At 45.4% G+C, this 22959-nt stretch overlaps 1 protein-coding gene across 10 annotated transcripts in view; it reads left to right on the forward strand.

Moving 5' to 3' along the window:
- INPP4A (inositol polyphosphate-4-phosphatase type I A) overlaps positions 1-15568 on the forward strand; it is a 128971-nt gene extending 113403 nt beyond the window's left edge. For 6 of the 10 annotated variants that reach the window (XM_066267796.1, XM_066267797.1, XM_066267791.1 and 3 more), the window contains 4 exons: positions 331-428; positions 2065-2177; positions 6108-6262; positions 15318-15568. In XM_066267796.1, coding sequence (XP_066123893.1) covers positions 331-428; positions 2065-2177; positions 6108-6262; positions 15318-15450 — 499 coding nt within the window. In that variant the 3' untranslated portion in view covers positions 15451-15568. The other 4 variants (XM_066267790.1, XM_066267793.1, XM_066267789.1 and 1 more) reach the window with 1 other exon arrangement.
- The last annotated feature ends 7391 nt before the right edge of the window (positions 15569-22959 follow it).

Consider the following 22959-nt stretch of genomic DNA (forward strand, 5'->3'; position numbering starts at 1 on the left):
CTCTGGTATGGCAGGACACGGGCGCTCCCAGCCACGCTCTGTCAGGGGTTTCTGTGCCATGCTGCACAAGGGGCTGGTCGGGGTTGAGTCCTCATAACCTCGTAGGTGCATCTATAACCAACTGTGTGTGCCTCCTGCTAGTGAAATGTGTTGCAAGTTGTTACCAACGCAGTGGAGACCACCTTCCACTTGGGCGGAGGAAAGGGGCTCAGAGTGTGATGTGCACAGTGAATGTTTGAGAGAATGGGCGCTGTTAGCCTTAATGCATGATGGTCGTGCTAGAAGAAAGCAATGCCAGCCAACTAACTGTGTCTTCTGTGACCTCTGAAGGTTTGGAGATACCTCTTTACAAGAAGTGATCAATGTGGAGAGTTTGGTGCGGTTAAATTCCTACTTTGAGCAGTTTAAGGAAGTTTTGCCTGAGGATTGTAAGTATTTCTTCACTTGTGGTACGTCCCTTTGTCTCTGTCACTTTGGGTGATTGAGAGCTTCCTGCCACTCCGGCTGCTTACTGGCCTTCCGGGTGCTGCCTTCTTCCTTGCTCCGTGCCCCTCTGGCCGCCCTTTCACCCGCTCAGGCTCTGCCCAGTTGCTACCCCACCCAGAGAACTGCCCTCAGGCTGCCGTCCTCAGGGGCCTGCCTCCCTCTGGCCAGTCCTCCTCCCATTCTTACCACACAAGGCTCCGCCACACACAGTCTTAGTCACTGGCAAGCACTGTGGTCAGGAAGGGGGAGCTCTGTGCTTTATATTTTGTGGGTGGCCAGTTTTCAGTGATGCAGGGCCCCAAGAAATGTGGACGTGAGTCTCTCCAGGGCCGGCCAGCAGCTCTGGACCACAGCCCAGCAAGCTGGGGGAGTGGCAGCCGTGCAGTCTTTAGCTCAGTGGTTCTCAACCTGTGGGTCATGACCCCGGCGGGGGTTGAACGACCAAAACACAGGGGTCGCCTTTTCCTATGGCTTTAGGCGACCCCTGTGTTTTGGTCGTTCGACCCCCGCCGGGGTCTCGACCCACAGGTTGAGAACCGCTGCTTTAGCTTCTGGGTATTGCTGGTCTGTGAGGCTGATGGATGGAGCTCACCAGTGAATACCCCTCTGTCTGTTCTGTTCATCAGTGGGCAGGTGTTCCTTACATGGGCAGCAGGGGAGGCCAGGAAGAAGCTACAGTTGATCTGGGGAAGAAAGATGTTCTCCTCCAGGATGCTAAATTCTCATTTGTCTCAAGCTTACTTCCTCTGGGCACTCACAGCCTCCATCACAGACTGAGCCTATTTTTGTTTCTGCCCTGTTTTCTGACTGGCATGGTGCTGGGCACCTATCAGGAGTATGAAATAATTATCATAGAGTCCCATGTCCAACAAGGTGAGGTTCTGTGGTGGACACTGTGGGTATAGGTACATCCCAGAATTCCATGTATTTGATTTTGATTTGTGGATTTATGCACTGGCTGTTTTCCTTAGCTGTGGCATTGAGACTGTTTTACTCTGATGATCCTGGTATCTGAACATCCCAAGTTTATTAAGTAAGATGGCAATCTGACTGATCTTCAGTGTGAGGAGTCCTGGAAGGGACTGGAGATGTCATGATGGAGATGGAGCTGTTGGAGAGGTCAGGAAGACCCCTGGCTGGGTCATTCCAAGTCCACCTCAATAGGCTGCCCTTCATACCTCCCCCAGTGAAGGCCATGCCCACTCATGGTTGACACCACTGCCCAAAGCGTCCCCCATCCCTGATGGAGGCTGTGAAGACTGGGTCCTCCTCACCCCTTTCTCCCTCTCTCCCTCTCACCCTTCCACCCTCCCTTCCAACCTAGGTGGTGTGATGCCCGCCCTCTGATGACAGGGTGAAGCGAGGCCCTCTGCAGGTGGACCTGAGCTGACAGTGAAAGTCAGTGCTCACTACGCTGGCAGCCAGGGCCAGGCCCTGAACACACCCCTGCTTTCTCCCTTAAATCACACTGAACTTCCCGCTTTAACCAGAAACTCTTCACTTTGCCATCTCCATGCCCCGGCAGCTCACGCAGCTGAGTTCCTGGGCATGGCGCCAGTCCCTGCCTCCTTTCTCCAGGCTTACCTCGGTCTCGGAGCCAGACGTGCCTGCCAGAGCTGCTGCGGTTCCTGGGCCAGAACGTCCACGCCAGGAAGAATAAGAACGTGGACATCCTCTGGCAAGCTGCTGAGGTATGTGTTACAGTGAGGAAAAGAGTGGTGTTGCTCCTGCTGCCTGTGACGATGATAACAATAGTAACAATAAATCTGAATCTTGGCCAGAAGCGGAGAGCACATTTTCCATGTGGACACAAAAGAAAGACACTAAATGAGCCCCAAACCAGCAGGTACTCACAGTTGCCTGTGATTCATTACTTTCAGGCTACCTGAATTCTGATAAGGTTGACACAGAATCTGTCCGCTGGGGCATTAAATAACCAGGCTGATGATAGTTGTCTCCTTCAGAAGCCTGCAGTCTATGCCAGCTAAACTTACTACCTCTTGCATCATCTTATAGGTCCAAAGGGGACCCTGGTGACCTTCCAGTCTTTTTGAACAGTATTTATCTACGTTGCAGCTTGGATGTCCTCTTTTCCCTGAGCACTAAACACTTCAGATATGTTCTCATAGGTTTCCCTGTGGAGCTCTAGGTCCCCTGCTCTGAGCCTGGTGTCAGAGCAGTTTAAAAGCTAATTGTTCACTCAACCTAATGGGGTGCATTTAACTTATAATCCGGGGCAGCTCTGGGACCTGTTTGTCATTGGGACTCACAGACTCAGGGGTACAAGTGGCCCCAAATGGCATCGCAGCTCCCTGCCTGGTCTGTGCACTGGGGAGGACAGACACACCCTACTGCTCTGGGAGAAAGTGTTGGTTCTGCACTGCACTGCACTACACTGCACTGCCAGCTGGGCCACTGCCCTGCTGTAGAGCCAAGGAGTGAGGAGGGCTGCCACCACAGCTTTACAGACGAGAGTGGATGCAGGCCTCTACACATCTTGTTTGGGAACTGTGGTTCTGTTTTTTCTTCTGCTACATGATAGAAAAACTACCCATAGTGGGGATCGACTATCCCCTGTTGCCAGGTCAGAGAAGCAGTCCATCCAGCCCATGCTTTTTGTTTCCACAAGAGGCCACAAGGTACAGACGCACCAATTCAGAGTTTGAAGGTGTCAGAGACCTTTGGATATGTCAGTTCTCATAATGTCCCCCTGGGATTCCATGGGGGAGACAGGTAGATGAGTACCAAGTCCTCCTGTCTCCTCACACTGACCAGAGCCACCTCCTTTTCTTGATTTTATTTTCATTTGTGTGTATGAGCAGGGGTCCCTAGCTGAACGGTTAGAATATCGTTCGGTCCAATCCCTACTTCATTGATGGAAAGACCAGCTGGAGCCCTCAGGCTGGCTGGTGGCCCCTGGAGACTAGAGCCTGGCACTGCAGACTGTGCCTTCTTGGGCAGAGATGCACGTTTTTGGCCCCTGCCTTCCTTCTGCAACCTCATGTTAGCTCTGGATGCTCTCTTTGCAGCTTGTGTCCACGGTTACCCTTGCTGTGTCAGTTACAGTCTCACAAATCTGAATGAAATTGTTCTTCACCTAGCTTAGGGTCTGTATAGGGTCTTTTTCTTTTTCTGTTTTTTTTGTCTGTTCTCAAAAGAAGCCTGTTCTCCTCCTGGTGGTCTTGGCTGAACTTGTTTGGGGCTTTTCCATTTTGTCTTTTCTTAGACACAGTGATCAGACCCCACGGCGCTCTCTGCCTGGTGGCACCCTAGTGCTGGCGTGGCTCTGGCTGGCCAGCTTAGAAGAAGCTGTGGTGCATCCTCAGGGCAGGCTTCCTGGACAGCAAGTCACTGGAGCCCACCACTGTCCAATGTGTATGGTTTCTCATTCAGTACCAGTGTTGTTCTCATGGTGTGGTATCTGGTCGGGTCCATGGCCCTCCTCTGAAGCTCTGTGGCCAGGTGGTTTGGCATTCACAGGTTTCCTTATTTTAGGAGTGACATGGTATATTGTTGGTGCACATGTGTAGAACATGGTGCACATATATGATTTAACATCCCTGAGGAGCCTGAGGGAAAACCTGGAATCAAACTCATTAGTACTGTTTTACTGAGAAGTATAACTATTTATACAAAATGGGATTCATAAAGATTATAAATAGGCTCATACCAGCTCAGATCTCTGTGCGCTGCCAAGTGAGGTTGCCACAAACTTAGCAAAAAAAAATCTTTTGTTTTAGGGATTTCAGGATTTGGGGACTGTAGACTGAGGATTATACCTAGTGATACAGAGAAGGTGACCCAAAACACGCTTATGTGGGAAGAGGAGATGCCCTGAGGTGGTTCTTTCCCAGCCCGTGGTGGCCCTACCCTGCGAGCCCCTCATGTGAGAGGGAGGCACACTGGCTCCTAGTCCAGCACCCAGGCCCTGGGGAAGGTGGAGGGGAGTGAATGTCCTGTGGGTTCTTGTGGTCAGCAGGTGGCTAAGTGGAAGTGGTCTTCTTTTTTTCTTTTTTTTATACCTGATTTATTAAAATTAATTTTAATGGGGTGACATTAATTAATCAGGTATATAGGTTCAGAGAAAATATTTCCAGGTTATTTATTTATTTATTTATTTGTATTTTTCTGAAGTTGGAAACGGGGAGGCAGTCAGACAGACTCCTGCATGCGCCCGACCGGGGTCCACCCGGCACGCCCACCAGAGGGCGATGCTCTGCCCATCTGGGGCATTGCTCTGTTGCAACCAGAGCCATTCTAGCGCCTGAGGCAGAGGCCACAGAGCCATCCTCAGCGCCCAGGCCAACCCCGCTCCAATGGAGCCTTGGCTGTGGGAAGGGAAGAGAGAGACAGAGAGGAAGGAGAGGGGGAAGGATGGAGAAGCAGATGGGTGCTTCTCCTGTGTGCCCTGGCCGGGAATCGAACCCGGGACTCCTGCACGCCAGGCCGATGCTCTACCACTGAGCCAACCGGCCAGGGCTCTCCAGGTTATTTTGACATTTGATTATGTTGCATACCCATCACCCAAAGTCATATAGTCTTTCATCACCTTCTATCTGGTTTTCTTTTTGCCCCTCCTCTCCCCCCACCCCCACCCCCGGTAACCACCACACTCTTTTTCTTTTTTTTTTTAAATGAAAGGAGATAGTGAGACAGACTCTTGCATGCGCCCTGACAGGGATTCACCCAGCAACACCCATCTGGGCTGATGCTCGAATCAACTGAGCTATTTTTAATACCTGAGGCTGACACTGGGACCAACCAAGCTAGTGGCTATGGGAGAGGGAGAAAAGGGGAAGAGGGAGGGCAGAGAAGCAGATGGTCACTTTTCCTGTGTGCCCTGACTAGGAGTTGAACCTGGGATGTTTGTATGCCAGGCTGATACAATACTCTAGCCACTGAGCCAACTGGCCAGGACAGGAAATGATCTTCTGAACTGTTTCCATTGGTGTGAGAGAGGAGAGTAGAGACCAGTGGATCTGTTCTGTGCCTTCCAGAAAGGCCTGAGGACCTGACCAGGGGCTGGACATCCTTTGAGCTGTTCTGACCACCTTGAGTTGGTCTTTGCTGTCCCTCCTCCCCTCCTCACAGGGGCGGCCAGCACCAAAGAGCTGAATATAATAAGATGGTGTTGTCCTAGTTTGAAAGAGAACAGCTGGAAAGGTTAGGCAGCAAAGAGGGACACACTCAGAAAGGAAGGAGCCTGGACTGAGAAGTAGCCACCTGGGAGAGCAGGTGAGGGAGGAGTGGTGGCGGGGGCAGTCCCAGGGCATGATTGTTTCTCCGTCACCAGCTCTGGCAGGGCAGGAGCTGGGGAGCAGATGCAGAGGGAATGGCTGAGCCTGCAGTGGAATTGTTGCCACATCCTTACTGGGTCCTCTGGAACCTCTGTCCTGTGTGGAGGGCGTCTCCATTCTGCAGAGTCAACCTCTAAGTCAGGGGTCTCAAACTCGCGGGCCGCATGAACAATTTTGTGCGGCCCGCAGACTAATCCACGGGCTTACTTAATTTTATCCAAAATATTTTGAACTTCGTGGATTAGTCTGCGGGCCGCACAAAATTGTTCGGCGGGCCACGAGTTTGAGACCCCTGCTAAGTGCACCCTGTTTTCCTGTTGGCAGGTCTGCCGCCGCCTTAATGGGGTCCGGTTCACCAGCTGCAAGAGCGCCAAGGACCGCACAGCCATGTCCGTGACGCTGGAACAGTGCCTGATCCTTCAGCACGAGCACGGCATGGCCCCACAGGTCTTTACCCAGGCCCTGGAGTGCATGCGCAGGTGAGTGCGCTGTCCGACCGCTGCTGCCTCCCCAGCTCCCAGCACAAGGCCCCTGGACTCCAGTGTCATGCTCAGGTTTGACATTGGAAAGTTCACTAGTGTCTGCAAAGTCAAACTGTTGCCACTATTAAATTGAAACAATGTTCTCTCTTAAGTCAAGGGGTAAAGAGCTAGCAGCTTCTAGAGCAGGACTGCACTGAAGCAGGTAGGTGGGGTGAGCTCAGGCGTTAGTGATGTGGGAGAACATCCTGTGACAGCCATTTGGCACGTGGCATTCCCCAGCCGCCTGCCTGGCTATGGGTGTGAGTTAGAACAGACCTGTGTCAGCATGCATCTGCTGCTTACACCATTCATATGTCCCCTTTCAAACCCGAGCAGCAGAGCGTGTCTGCAGGTGCACAGGTCCGCACCACTCTTCTGGCAGTTGGCACAGTTTGCTTTATGAGCAAAGTGTTTTAGACAAGTGTTCTGTGGTGAAGGCAGCACCTGCCCATCTGTCGCGGGCCCTGGCGACCTCACCCTAACCATGTTCTGATTCTGAGGCAGCAGGCGTGTTTGCAGAATGAAACCCGGGACTAAAACTGTCTGCTGTTGACCCATGCCTGTTTCAAGCGCTGCGGGGAGCACCTTACCGCACATAGCAAAGAAAGGATAAGAAACCTGGCTTCCCACCCCTTCACTGTAGTCACCAATGCTGTCAGTCTCGTTTCCTAGTCACTCCTACCAATGTTCTGTGTCATTGTCCTCTCACCAAATTCTTTAAAGTGTTCAATTCTCTTATCCTTTCTGTGTGTTTCCGCCATTTGACCTTCTCACAGTACTGCACAAATGATGCCTGAGCTCCTGCCTCTTGATAATTGAGCATTTTGTAAAAATGAAATTGTTCTGTCCTTGTTCTGTCTTTCCAGGTTTATCTAAACCTCTCTGTTAGCTCAGATCACATTTTCCGAATGGTCACCGCCCTCCCTGCCTTTAGCCTCAGAGAGGCAGTGAGGCTCAGAGACCCCTGCCTAGACACCCTGACTGAGGCCTGTTCTCATGGAGTTCTTGCCCTTCAGGCTCAGTGTCCTTGGTGCCCTCGGAGTGGCAGGTCCTGGGCTTACAGCCACATCTGTGCCCTGTTACCTGAGAAGTGGTAGAAGGGACGTCTCTGGTGACAGGCATACCTCAGCCAGCAGAGAAACAAGTAAGATAGAGGGGTGTCTGTGGTTGTCAGAGCAAATGTCAGGGTCAGGTTCATTCAGGAGAGCCAATTAAGGCTGAAACATCACTGGATACACAAATGACAAAACTGAAGCTGTCCTACTCCACACACATCGTAAGAGCACAGGGTTCTTTGGGAAAAATCAGTAATGCTGGGGAAACAGAAGAAGCAGGAAAAGAGTAACCCCAGTGTGAATGGATTAACTCCATGGAGGAAGCTATAGGCCTGGGTCTACAGAAGCTCAGCAGACTGCTGGGGATAGGACCTTACGGGCATCATACATGCACAGAGTCGCCATGTAACACACACCATTCAGTAGAGCAGGCGCCGAGCCAGCTGTAAAGTGTAGACCTCTGTCCAGTCTTGGCTTCTGGAACAGATTCAGTGAAGACAGGAATTCCTCTGTCTCATCTGAGCACAAGGATCTCCGGACACTAGGGAGTAAGTGGCTCTTTAGCAAGACGGACTGCCTTGCCTATGGCCTGCTGTGGGGTTATGGGCGGTGCCCACATATGTACAGATTAGTATCATAGTGTGCAACACACAAAGCGCTTTCTACTTTTTTTTTCAAGTGAGAGGAGGGGAGAGTTAGACTCCCACATGTGCCCCTTTTGGGATCTACCTGGCAGTCCCTGTCTGGGGCCAAAGCTCGAATCAGTCAAGCAATTTTTAGTGCCTGAGGCTGATGTGCTCAGGCTAACTGAGCCATCCTCAGCACCTGGGGCCAACATTTGAACCAATCAGTTGCAGGAAGGGAAGAGGGAGAAAAGGGGGAGAGGAAGGGAAAAGAAGCAGATGGTTGCTTCTCCTGTGTCAGGAATCAAACCTGGGACATCCATAAGCTGAGCTGATACTCTATTCACTGAGCAAGCTGGCTAGGGTCCACTTTCTACTTTTCATTACATAATTAATTGATAGTCTTTGTAGGAAGATTAGAAAATACAGCTTGCACAAGCACACACACACACACACAACCACAAAAAAATTCTCCATATTCCTGCTATTAACAGGTAACAGTGCTAGCATTTGATATACACTCCTTCAACATGCATACATACATACATGCATACAAAGGGTGTGACTGTGGTTTATCCACACATTGGTTCACCAGTTCCTGAATAGTACAGAACACAAAACACACACATTCACAAATACAGTTATATGTGAGATTCTGCCTATTGTTTTAGTCTGCTTTCTATATTTAACTGTCTTGTAAGCATCTTTCAGGTAATAAATATAGCTAATTATTTTTAGCACAGCATAGTTTATCCAATTAGTGTTCATGACTATTTAAGCTGTGTATGGTGTTGAGCACTTTAAATGGCACAGTGAGTATCCTTATGTGTTCTCCTAGCCACATTTCACCATTGGTTAAAAAGTATACACCTTTGTAAGGTTTTTAAACCAAATTGACAGACTGTGCCATACTATCCCACTCCCTCCCTGTGTCTCCCAATGAGTGTCTGCTTATTCACCATCTGGGTGTTACCATTTCTGTCACCGTCTGAGTGCTCTGCCTCGTATAGTCGGTGCTCTTTCTCACCTTACAGGTGAGGCTGCCCAGTTCTGAGCAGGGAAGGAACAGGTATCGTTCCAATGAAACCCCACCCACGTCCAATGATAAACATTTGTCTTTTTTAAATTTTCTTATTTATATTTTTGTAACATCTCTACAGTGAACATGTATTACCATAATAATCATTTAAGGAGTTATATAAAAGCAAAAAGCTCAATCCCCTTTCACCTCTGCCCACCCTCAGAATCCTCATAGCACCAGCCTAGGGCACGGTGCTGACCGCTGCCTGTCCACCTGACCTTGTGACAGTGTCTCCAGCTCTGTCCACAGGCGTTTGCTTTAAGGTGATGCTGTGTTTTCTGGATTATCCCGTGTGGTGAAGATGTGTGTTGATAGACTACAAGCCCAAGGGGCTGGGGCACGAGCTAGGGTTCCGGCTCCAGTGATGGCAGGGCCTGCGGTTCAGCTGAGAGCCCAAAGGAGGCAGCAGGAGGGCGGCCAGGCCTGAGGGAAGGAGTGTGTTTTGGTTGTCTTGGTTTCTTGCTTGTGTCTGACCAGATGGGGCTGTACAGCGTGCTGGCCAGGCTGTAAGGGTACTGAGAAGAGAGTGCTCTTAGGGGCACAGCTGAGGCTCCAGCTGTCCTTCACCTGGGGGCCCAGGGTGAGCAGTGGCAGGGAAGGCTGTGCCAGCAGATGTTGAACAACCAGCTCTCTCAAACAACAACAAAAATGCCCTGATCTGTAGTGTTTGCCAATTTGTTTGACACAAATCCTTTCACTAGGGCATAGGTCCTACGTCAAGCTACCAGTGGGACACCATGGACACGGAGTTGGGAAGAGATGTGTACATATAGCTCTTCCGAACTGTCTGAGCTGATTCTGGTTCACTGCTGGTTGTCCCCTCTGTCTCCAGGCAGTGGAGTCTTCCTCAGAGTGGGCCTTCCTCGGTAGCCACAGCAATGCCTTTAGCTGGCTCTGGCCTGAAATGTGACAGTCACTCAAGTCAGCAGCACATGCCAGCAGGGCCAGCCCAAGGCTTCCCACTCTGTCTGGGAAACCCTGGGAAGACCTCTGGCCTGTCCTTTCCCACTAGGTCCTCATGGGCCACTGCTGTGTCTCAGCACCTCTGTGTGTCATCATCACTACCTTGGTGGCCATGTATAGAGGATATGGTTGTAGAGTCCTTTGGTCTGGCTGTCATCTTGCCTCCGGATGTCTCGCCTCTGGACATCTCTTCTGGAGCACCAGAGCGGGGAGCTCAAATTCTCAATGGAGCTTGGTTAGATGCCATTGTTGGGGACAATAACTTGAAAAGCTGGAGCCACCTCCTTAGCCACTGCTTAGCCTGAAGGCCCAGGCAGGTCTGGTGAGGACTCTGCCTTGGGTTGATGCTTGAGGTAAAGGTCTTTGTTTGAATGGTGCGTCAAGAGGCAGCTTCAGCCGCATGTGGCCCAGCCGCTCTGGCACCTGTGAGAAGGCCAAACTCTAATGGTTCTTCATGTTCAGCTTGCTGTGTGAGGTCGTGTCTTCGCAGCATGTGAGCGCATGGCAGGCAGCATGCTGTGTGCCGGGCAGCGAGAGCGTGAACACGGACCACCATTCGGTCAGCCTGTGTGTGTGTGTTTTTAGCGGACTTCAGTACTTTTTTCTTATTTTTACCTCTTTTTCTCTCCTCCACCTTGTAACTGCTGGTTTGTTTGGTATTCCTTTCACATCCTTTCCTGCATCTCATCTTTTCTTTCTTTTGTGCCTTTTTTCACCTTCTTTTCAATTTTATCTTTTGTTCCCTTTTTTCCATAATTTTGATAAAAATCTATTGCATGTGTCTCTTTTTTTTATTTCCTTTCCTCTTTTCTTTGCCTTTCTCCCAAACTTTTTCCTTTTCACAGCATTGGAACACGGGAGGTAGTCACCCAGAAGAACTTGAGCGGCCTGGTGCCCATCCGAGACTTGAGACTAGACCCCAGCCTGCTCTGTTCCATCCCTTTATTAGCTCTGAGCCCCAATTTACTGATTGTGTGGCTCTTTCTCAGCATAGCATACCTGGTGACCAAATTGCGTTGCAAATGACTATCGTTATGAAAAATTAATAAGTCACAGGAAAACAAAAGTGCCAGAATATGTCCCGCCACCATGTACCTAACTGGACAGAAGGAATGTGTCACAGCGTGGTCTGCCAAGAAATATTTCATGCCTTACAGTTTGATGTTTTGTTGTTCTGAACTGTAAATACCTGCCACTTTACTTCACCAGGAGGACTTGTTTGTTTAACTTCTATAGTTTTCAGTGCTTGTAACATGTTTTTACAGTGCCCTGTGACTGCATTGTTTCGCTAACCTGGAATCACTTGTACCAAATCTCTTATTTTCTGATATGTAAAGCTATTTATTACCTGTATATCTCATGTGCCCTGTTTCCAAGAGAAAGGAATTCTGTCTGAAAATAATTTGTATATTTGATACTATTCTTTAAATGTGCTGCTAACCTTTCCTTCCCTTTTGTAGAGAAACAAGGAGAAAGGGGTAGATGCTTTATACCCGGCTCACCCACGTAGGCCTATTTACTATGACATGGACTCTGCTTTCTTTTCAAAGCGCAGTCCCTTCAGTTACAGTAGCAAACAGTTGGCAGAGTCATAACATTTCCTTGCTTATGTGCATCATTTCCAGTTTGAGATGACACAAAAAGCTGTGAATACAATAGCACATTGTACCAAGTCAGGCACATAAAGTAACATATTGCATGTGACTAGATTTACTCTTTAAAAATTTTAAGGATCATTAAACCAATTATAGGAATTAATGCATATAGAAACAAAAGGCTGTTGAAGTTATAAACGTTTATTGAAGTAGCATTTTTCATTTTAAAGATTGCATCTTCAAGTTTAGATTAAAGTCCAAACATCTTTTCTCTCCGCAAATCAAATCTAGTTAATGGGAATAAAATGTTAAAGAAAAATGACCAAAAATTGAGGCTTGCTCATTGGGCATTTGTGTTGACGGAACGCTGAGAGGGCGCCTCTGGTTCTGCTGCCCTCGCTCTTCCGTTAATGGGCATGTCCGGAAAGTGGTGTGTGTGTCACCTCAGCATGGCAGAAGGATAGTTGTACACCTGTAAAGTTAACAGAATAAATTAGGGAAAATTCCACAGACCCTGTATAAGAAGTACTCCAGTTCAAATTAGGTTGTGATCCATTTTTTACCTCCAGCTGGTTCCCCATATACTGTATTTTATGAAAATGTTTTTTTAACCAGTCTAGAAAAACTGCAGTGAATTTAGAGAAGCTGGCTTTCCTGGAAACTGTAGCCCTGCACATGCACACAAACCCAGTCTGCCCCAGAGCCCGGCCTCTCCCCTCCCTCCCCAGGACTTCAGCACTTACTCTGGGGCTTCTCTGGTTTGGCCTCAGATCTGAGTCTGGGTTCTAGGGGTCGCAGAAGCAGTTAGCAGTGAGTGATGAATGCCAGACTCACACTTAAAATTCTAAAATGGAAGACAGTCCTCACACGCCCAGGGAGCCCTTCTTTCCTGGATCCCTGAAACACTGCCCTTTGGGGAGAGATCCCACCTGTGGGTGAATGCATCTCCTCACAGGGGCAGTGTGTTTATGCTGTCCTTTCTTGGATAAGTGAGGGGCTGTTCCTTTACTATGGAGTCTGTTTCCAAACTTCAGCGACTGGTGGGAGCAAGTTGTAGAATGTGACACTGGTTACTAGGGGAGGTCCTAGCCATCTGTGATTCTCTGAGAAGAATGATGACCCCTGCTCTCCTTCAAATTGTGGTGCGTGCACCAACTCTCTAAGACTCTTTCCTTTATTTGAAGGAGAGAAAGTAGAGTCTCTAGGCATGCTCAGTACCCACCCATAGCTTCCCAGTCACTGCTCCTGGTAAGGTGTTTCTGATGCCCCACGTGGGGAACACGTGCTTGTGTTCATCCAGGCTGAGCAGAGGCCATGCACAGGGGAGGGGGATGCCTCTGCCTACAGACAGCAGGCCCTCCTCTTCCTGGGGCCTGTGGGTATGTCTGGGACTCTTTTAGACTCAGGACTCGCACACAGCAAAGGAAGGCCATGGCAGAGGAGCAGCCGCTCTGTGGGTCACGGTGCTGCCAGGTCTTCCTGCTGCATTTGGGTGTGGTGCTGGGCTGAGAGGACATGGGACAGCAGGGACAGAGGGTGTGGTTCTTTGTTTTTCTCTTCTGGGGCTAGGTCAAAGCCAGGACATTCCAACTCTAGAGTCATGAGGGCCCGCACAAAGAAGGACACCATCAGCCTAGGCTGTGGGTGGTTTATTTTGTAGAATATCTGAGAAAAGAGACTCAGTATGCCCACCCTCTGTTCTTAGTTTTAATCTCACTGAGGCTTTTCACTCAGTGAATCAGGCTAAATATATATCCAGGATCTCTTCTGCTTTAATGAGAACTTGGCAGGATGAAACAAGGAGAGGAAGAGAGAGGAGTGTCACTGAGGTTTGGTGATGGCTTTCACGTTGCTTCTAAGGGGACGTGAGCACTGAAACCTGGTCACTCTAGCTATTCAGGGTCACTAAGACACTGGTGCATCCAGATTGCTCTAACGTAGAAGAACTCACCAGAGAGGGAAAGCCAGAGGAGTCCTTAAAATGAGTTGTCATTTGCATTTCCATTTTAATTTTTCATTTAAAAAATGGATGTTTTTAAAAAAAATTATTGTATAATGTATTTAGCCAGTTAAACCAGTACTAGCTTCTTTAACATGTAAATAAATGATAATGTCAAAATTCCCAAATTATTTTTTGCTCCTCAAAGCAGTTTGGCATTTATTCGTGATAGGTGGTTTTGAAGAAGTGCCTCCATTCTGTTAAGTGGAGAAGCCCTGCCTGAAGTAGTCTGGTAATGTGAGTTCCCAAAGACTAAATGAGACTGTGCGTAGAGCCTAGAGCTTCTGCTCTAGGTGGAATTGTATTATGATCTGATTATTGGATGATAGACATACATGATCATTATTTTCTCTAGGGCCCTCCTTGTGTGGCCTGGGCACTCAGCTCAGGTGACACATCTCACCGAGGGCTAAGGCTTTGGCAACAAGGAAGCATATTTGAGTTAATAAATTACTTAACACGCAGGTGAATATTTTTCTGATACTCATGCTATCTTTTGAATAAATTACTGTGTTACCAAAAATATTTTACATGTTTTTGAAAATGAGAATGTCATTTTTGCTTTAAATGGCTTGAGCACTTCCCACTGATTTTTTTTTCAATGCATGACATAATGGTATTGTTATGATTGGGAATATTTTTTTAAATCACTGTTTCTTGGTAACTGCAAATTTTACACTTCATAAAGGGGATTTTGTACTAAATTTGATAACTATTTAATCTAATTACTAGTCTTAGAAAATGTAAAACTACAGTTAGATTATGCTATAGGAAGTCATTTTTATTCAGAACCGCCTTTGCCTGTTTAATTTGATGTCTGCACCAGTTTTCAGAAGATTCCCCTGATGCTCTCATTTGGGAACCTGAGGCCTGCCTGCCCCTCATCCTGCTCTGTGTTTGCTTTGCACACTGGGTTGTCATGACAACCCCCATCAAATGCAGTCAGGATGGTGCCGGTAGTGGGTTCCTTAGGGGAGGGCACCTGTGGGCTCTCACAGGCTCAGTGGCCCTCTTCTGAAAGGGGACCACTGAGGGCAGCCCACCTGGAAAAGGTGGCTGGCTGCCACCAGGGTACATCGGTGGGGTCACTCCTTCATGACCCCCCAACTTTGCTAGCCAACGCAGACTCATCATGCATCCATCACCTGGGCCCACTGGGTTGCTTTGCACTCACTTAGGAGATAGCCTATTAGAGAGCCTTCTGAGCCACTTGGCTTTGCTACATGTCAACATGTTGAATTCTGCAAGGAAAATCGGCCTTTTGAATCTGAGGTGATTAACAGCTGTTGCTAACATAGAAAGATGCAGCTCTTTAAAAGCCTCACCATGGCTTCTCTTTCCTTTTACTTGGCTAGTAATAGAGCCTTTGAACCACTAGTTGGGATAGAATCTTTAAATACCTACATGTGAAATACATGAAACCATTAACTTCAAAAGAAGTTTGCTTCCACTTAGATACAGTGCTGCTTTCGCAAATGCAAAACTGGCAGTCCCATACAGCATGTGCCCATCGCTGTGCTTTTAATGCCTGTTCAGAACCCACCGTCTTACGTGTGTATTGTAGATAGTCTGGCACCCATTTATATTAACCTTTTTTTTAATGCTATAAAAATAATCAGTTCATTTCATCTTAGTTTAAGTCATTTATTTTTTTCCTTTTTTACTGCTGTCATTTCTTGTGCTTGTTTTTTCCCCAGTGAGGGTTGTCGAAGAGAAAATACAATGAAGAATGTTGGAAGTCGCAAATATGCATTTAATTCCCTGCAGCTGAAGGCTTTCCCCAAGCATTACAGGCCTCCTGAAGGGACTTACGGCAAGGTTGAAACTTGAACACATGGTGTCCTCTAATTAGCTGTTCTATAACAAATGTGGGTACCCTCTAGTGTCATATATGAATTCTTCAAGAATACCTGAAGGATTGGTTATACTTTTGTGTTTTTAAAAAATATTTCACTAAAAAGTCTATGGAGCATGTTTTTTATTCCGTTGGAATCAGTAGGAGGTAATGTTTGGCTCAATAGTGTGGATAGTAACAGCTGCCCATTTACACTGCCTGCAGCTAGACCCACACTGATGTCACAATAGTCACCTCTATGAATCAAACTAGGCAGGGCTGAAAGGCTAAAAGACTTTTTAAAATGCCCACTTTGGCAGCTGCTCACTTATTTTTCTACTGAGTAACTCACAACTGAACATTGCATTACAATCTACTTTTTAAAAATTTGAATGTAAAACAGTAAATAGTAAACAGTTGGATCCTGGACAGACCCATTTATGTTAAATGTTAATCCCTGTTTTGGTAGAAGAAGCCAACTCTGGCTCACGCAGCGAGAGAGTGGCTCTAATGAATTATCCTGTCTTTGATAGCAAGGTGGAGCCAGAAGTTGAAGTCAAGATTGAGAAATAGCCCAAGATGAGACTTTATTAGAAGATAACACATTCAAGGTCACTCACACAATGGGGCCACTTCTGTTTCTTATTAGTATAGAACAGGGTGTCTGCTTGAGAGCAGGAAACCAGCTGCCTCCTGTCCTCCTATTGTCCATGCCTAGTCCCACCATGCCCCAGGATACATGTTGCCTTCTCCACCAGATGCTGAGTGGGTATGGCTGATGCCTCCCGCTGCAGTAGGGATTTATGTGCATAGATGGAGTAAGCCTAAATCTTTCCAGAACAGATGTTCTTTTGTGATTTTTTCCAGTTTGTTGTCTTTTAAAATATAGTATAGTCATGTTTGAATGTCTGATGAAAGTATTTTTTGTTTGCAATAATTGTTACTCTCCTCCTCTCATTCTGTTATGTAAGGTGACTATTGAGAAAGTTGAAATTAGCTCCTAAAATGAGATTTTGAAAGGGATTAATGGGCCATAAAACTTAGGGATCATAGAAAATGATGTCTGGTCATCTATTATAAGATGATGAGTCTTTTCTGCACATAGCAGAGGTTTTTTTCTTAGTTTATATGTTTTATCAATTCTGGTGATGATGATGATGATGTTTATGTTATTTAAAAGGCTGTAAAATGTATTTGGCACATTCATGATGCTGATCCTAATGATTGGTGCACCCTAAGGAATTCCTGTGTCAAAAATTCTGGGTATTATTCTTTGGGCTCCTTTAGCAGTGCCACTTGGAAACATATGACAAGCTTGGGCCTGGGGAACTGAGGCTCAGGCAAAACCACCCATGGCAGGGACACAAAGGGGTGGTGAGCAGTAGGAAAGGGTGGCACTGGGTAGCCTTCCAGATCCCTGCCTACCTGAAGTCAGTGTGCAGGCAGAGCCTGTTGTCTCGATATTCAGGGGAAGGAAAGACCCCACTGGCTGAGTGTGAACCGGTGTGGAGGGCGTGGAGGGCGGCAGCGAGAAGCCCTTGTCTGCAGACCCCACTGCTCCTGGCAGCCACAGTGTCAGGTTCTCTCGTGCATTCCCTGACCAGCTTTTACCTCTCTACCATTTCATTTAATTTATATTTTCTCTAGTATCTTTTGTATTTCTGTCTTTTCTCATTTTAACATCACTACTTTTTAAAATATTCCCTTGTCTTTTTAAATTAAATGTCACCTCTATTGTTTTCAGAATTTTTGTCTGAAGAGCATTAAATGCCTGCATTTATCAAAAGGGAATATTGCAAATGTTGACTCAACTGCAGTTTTGCATGTGGCACCTTTTTATGATTATTTTCCTGAGTTTGGCTTCATGTTATAGACCACTGTAAAACTTTAAGACTCAGCTAATCATGAAGAAAATATTCAGGTTCCAGTGTTCTCTCTGAGCTTTGCAGCCGGGCTCCCATGTGACAGCCTCTCAGGGCATCACACACTCTTACCACGCTTGCTGAGCAAGGTACATTGTGGTGGTGGCCAGCAGCTCCTGGGACATGTAGGAGCTTTCAGTTTTCAGGTGCATAAGAAGGCAGTCTTACAGGTTACCATGAAATAGTGGTTCTGTCTAGTGTTCCCGAGAAGGCCCACTGAATAAACAACCTGAAGACACACGGAAAACCTGGGACGTGCTGTGGGGTCAGGTACCTGCAGCACGACTGCCTTGGGTTTCTTTGAAAACATACAAACGTTAATACAGTTCTGTCCCTGTGCAGTTGTGTTGGCTAAGCTTCGTTCACTAAAGTACTTCTATTTATTTGTTTGGGGAAGTGTGTGTGTGTGTGTGTGTGTGTGTGTGTATATATATATATATATGGTTACTGTTTTATATATTCTTAGCTCAAAGCCATGTATGCTGTAAATGTGCTCTAGTCTTTAGAATAACAAATAAATGACAAGAACATTAAACTTGGTCTTGCCTGATTCATTTGTTGCATTAAGAGGACTAGTTCTCTGGTCAGCATCTGACTGGACACTTATTAATGGGCATTGCATTGAGCACATCAGACCGTAAGAGACTTGTTTTATGACCTTGTTTTCACTTAATATGAAGTGAAGGGGTACAGGACTGTGGGATTAAGCACATGGATGTCCACTTCAGACAGACTCGGGTCCCTGTCTCATACTGCCAGTTCTTGCCTGGTGACTGAGCAAGTGGCTTGCCCTCTCTGAGGCTCCGCTTCCTCATGTGGAAAGGACACAACGGTATATTCTTCACAAGGCAGCTGTGACGTGCCTTGGCATTAATTTATGTTAGATGTTGTTACTGTCCCACATCCATTAACATGGGTCACATCATCTCTGTGGGTTGCCTAGTCATATGCTGTATGACTTGTTAAAATGTTTCGTTAATGATTTGATTACCCATTAAACCAGCACAACATCTGGCACCTTTTACTAGGCATATGTTCCCAGTGGCTTTCCTTGGATAAATTCCTGGCAGTAGAAATGTACAATTAAAGGACAGTGTAAATGTTTTTAAATTTTTAGATTTTTCATACAGGCACATCTTGGAGATAACTGCACATTTGGCTCTAGACCACCACAATTGCAATAATGTGAGACATTAAAAATTTCTGGTTTCCCAGCACATACAGATGTTGTATGTGCATACTGTAGTCTCTTGAATATGTGAACAAACCAATGTACATACTTTAATTACAAATTACTTTATTGTGGCCCTGACTGGCTGGCTCAGTGGTAGAGCATTGGCCCAGTGTGTGGATGTCCTGGGTTTGATTCCTGGTCAGGGCACACAGGAGAGGCACCCATTTGCTTCTCTACCTCTCCCTCTCTTGCTTCCTCCTCCCTGGGCTTCTGTGGCCTCACTCTCCAGTGGTCCTGCGTCTTCCCTCCTCCTCTGACTTGCTTGTCATCCTCCCAGGTTTCTGTCCATAACTTTCTTCTTCCTTTGATGCTTTTCCTGAAGTCTTATCTATTCCTACAGAATAAATTACCCCTTACTGGCTTAAGGACTCTCAAATTTCTAGGTCACCGGAGACTCTAGATCCAGAGCCATGTATATATCCAACTACATTCTTGTCATTTTACCTGAGTGTCTAACACACCATGTCAAAGCCAAACTCCTGCATCCCCTTCTCCCAGCTGGCCGAGACTTCCTGACAGATGACCCTTTCACCTTGAGGTCATCTTTCTTCCTCAGCACATCCCAGCAGCCACTAAGAACTGCAACCCACCCCTGATTCCATCCACACTCACAGCCATGGTCCATATCATGTCCCTCTGCTAGGACCACCACCCCTCAGCCTCCACTGCTCCTTTAAGGCCCTCACAGGCACACTTGCCTCCATGGAGATTTCTCACCTCAGAATGAGTGGCCTTATAGAAAAATATTTTCTCATTCAATTTTGAATATATATGACTATTATATCATGCGTATTCTATCCATCATGTTGCTTACCTTTTCTTTTGCCCAGCATATTACTTTATATTCAAAACAGCAAGTACAATGCCTGTTGCAAAGGAGCTACTTAAGAAGTTTATGGAATAAAAAAATGGGTAAAGGATTTTTTCAATTAAAATCTTTGCTATTTCAGTACCAGACCATACTTTTCTGTGGCAGAATCCCCCTCCCCCAGGGTTCCAATTTCTGTGGTTTCAGCTACCCACAATCAGCAGAACATCACCGCAGGAAGGGTACATAGTACAATAAGGTATTTGAGAGAGAGACTACATGCACATAACTTTTATTATAGTATATTGTTGGAACTGTCCCATTTTAATTATTGTTAATCTCTTGGCCTAATTTATAAATTAAACTTTACCACAGGTATGTCTGTGTAGGAGAAAACATAGTATATTTAGAGTTCAGTACTATCTGGGGATGAAGGGACCCAGTGGGGGTTCTGGAACGATGTCCCCCATGGATGAGGGGGACTACTGTATTCTAACACATTACAAGGAGCCAAATGCAACAAGTTCAAGGGAGAAGGAAACTTCAGAGCTAAGTGTGGTAAACACTAGAACAGTGGGGCAAGGAGGAGGGCCTCTGAGAAAAGTCAGGCATTACAGGGGGTTCATTCAATGTTCTGTTCACTTGCATGGTAGTAACGTGAAGATTTATAGTTATTAACATTATACAAATATCCTATGTATTTTATAAAATGATAAAAGGTTAACCAATCATCCAAATATCATCCAAACAACCTAAAAAGAAAATTAAGAAAATTCCATTTGCAACCACATAAAAAAGAATGAAATACTTAGGAATAAACCTAACCAAGAAGGCAAAAGTCTTGTACACTGAAAATTATAAAATGTTGCTGAAAGAAATGAAAGAAAACACCAACAGATGGAAAGACCCATCCTGCAAATGGATTAGAAGACTTCATATTAAGATGCCAACACTCTCCTAAGTGATATACAGATTCAGTGTAATCCCTGTCAAAATTACAATGGTGACTTTTGCAGAAATAGAAAAACCCATCCTAAAATTCATATAGAATCTGAATAGCAAAAACAATCTTGAAAAATAACAAAGTTGGAGTTCTCACACTTCCTGATTTCAAAACTTATTACAGCCTGACCAGGCGGTGACGCAGTGGATAGAGCATCGGACTGGGATGCAGAGGACCCAGGTTCGAGACCCAAGGTCATTAGCTTGAGCGTGGGCTAATCTGGTTTGAGCAAAAGCTCACCAGCTTGGACCCAAGGTCTTTGGCTTGAGCAAGGGGTTATTCGGTCTGCTGAAGGCCCGCGGTCAAGGCACATATGAGAAAGCAATCAATGACCAACTAAGGTGTCACAATGAAAAACTAATGATTGATGCTTCTCATCTCTCTCTGTTCCTGTCTGTCTGTCTGTCCTTACCTATCCCTCTCCTGGATTCTCTCTGTCCCTGTAAAAAACAAAAACAAAACTTCTTACAAAGCTACAGCATGGCATTGGTATAAAGACAGACATATAGACCAATAAACAGGATAACACAGAAATAAACCTGGGTATATACAGACAAATGATCTTTGATGAGGGTGCCAAGACCATTCAAAGAGGAAAGGACAAGTGATGTTGGGAAAACCATATAATCATGCAAAAGGATGAAACTAGACCTTACCTTACACCATATACAAAAATCAATACAAAAGAGATCAAAGACCTAGACAGAAGAACTAAAACTATAACTCCTAGAACAAATCTAGGGGAAGGGTTTTATTGGAGTGGGCAATGATTTCTTGGATATGACACCAAAAGCACAGGTACTAAAAGTGAAAACAGATAAACTGGACTACATCAAAATTTAACTATGCATCACACATAATCAACAGAGTGAAAAGAAACGAGGGGAAACATCTGCAAATCGTATATCTGGTAAAGGATTCACATATCTAGACTATACAAATATTAATCGACTTAACCTATGCAACTTACGACCATTTGACTTTACGACCACAATCGCTAGCCACGACTGCTCCACATCTGGCAGCGCAAGCGTTGCCCAGCTGGGCGTACAACAGTGCGGACCAGCTTCCGGCAGCACTACCATCTCCACGTGCACCATTTCAGCTGTTATCCCAGACTTGGTATAGCAATTTGTGTTTTGTGTCTTGGCTATTTTTCATCAAACCTCTCCTAAGATGTCTACCAAGGGGAAATTGTCTTTGCAAATATTAAACCAGTTGTACTGGTAATGCAGTGTTTTACTTAAACCTGATGAATATAAAAGTAATAAACAAAATGGTGTAGAGATGATACAAATAGCATAAAATGAACAAAGAAAATTATGATATATAACAATAATGAAAGAAAATTATGATAAAATGACTTAGATTTTTGTAACATCATTTCACAGTACTGTACATATAGCCTACTCAACTTACGACCAAATCGTGTTACGACCGGTCTGTCAGAACTAATCGTGGTCATAAGTTGAGCACTAGCTGTACAAAGAACTCCTAGAACCAACAATAAAAGAGCAAACACCACTATTTAAAAATGGGCACGGCACTTGAGTAGACATTTCTCCAAAGAAGACTCACAAACAGCCAACAAAAACATGGACTGATGGGATGATACTCAACATCAGTAGATGGTGGCTTGCCAGGGGTTGGGGGGCCGGGTGATGGGGTGTTGTTTAATGGGTATAAAGCTTCAGTTTTGTAAGATGAAAAAAATTCCAGAGATTGGTTGCATAACAAAGTGACTATACTTAACATTATTGAACTATATACTTAAAATTGGCTAAGGTGATTAATTTTACATTAGGTGTATTTTATTTACCATAACTAGTTACTAATACAAATGTCAGAAATTACTTTTAAATGGATTATAGAGCTATACATAAGCTACAAACTATAAAACTCTTAGATGAAAACATAGGAATAAACTTCTATAAGCTTGGATCAGAGAGTGGTTTTGAGATACACCAAAAGAAAAATGGATAAATTGAAATTCATCAAAATTAAAAACAGCTTCAAAAGACAGCATCAAATAAGACAAACCACAAATTGGGAGAAATATTTACCATTCGTCTTTAAGGAATGGTAATATATAAAGAACTCTTACAACTCAACAATAAAAAAAACTCCATTGAAAAACAGATGACTTGAATAGACATTTCTCTAAAAATATAAAAGTGGCCAAAAAGCACATGAAAACATGCTTAACATCATTAACCACTAGAGAAATGCCAATCAAAATCCCAACTAGATACCATTTGAAACCTAGTAGAATTTATATAATCAAATAGATGAAAAATAACTGTTGATAATGTAGATTGTAGAGTAACGGAAATCCTCATATGCTGCTGATGTAGCCACTGTGGAAGAAAAGTCAGGCAGTTTATCAAAATGTTAAGTTACAGAACCCAGTTATATCACTCTTAGGTATACAGGAAGTCCTCACTTGACATCATTGATAGATTTGGACTTGAACTGAAATGACATAATGAAACCAATGTTACCATAGGCTAACTGGTATAAACAAGAGTTAAGTTCCTA

This window comes from Saccopteryx bilineata, chromosome 3, assembly GCF_036850765.1.
Source record: "Saccopteryx bilineata isolate mSacBil1 chromosome 3, mSacBil1_pri_phased_curated, whole genome shotgun sequence".
Lineage (NCBI taxonomy): Eukaryota > Metazoa > Chordata > Mammalia > Chiroptera > Emballonuridae > Saccopteryx > Saccopteryx bilineata.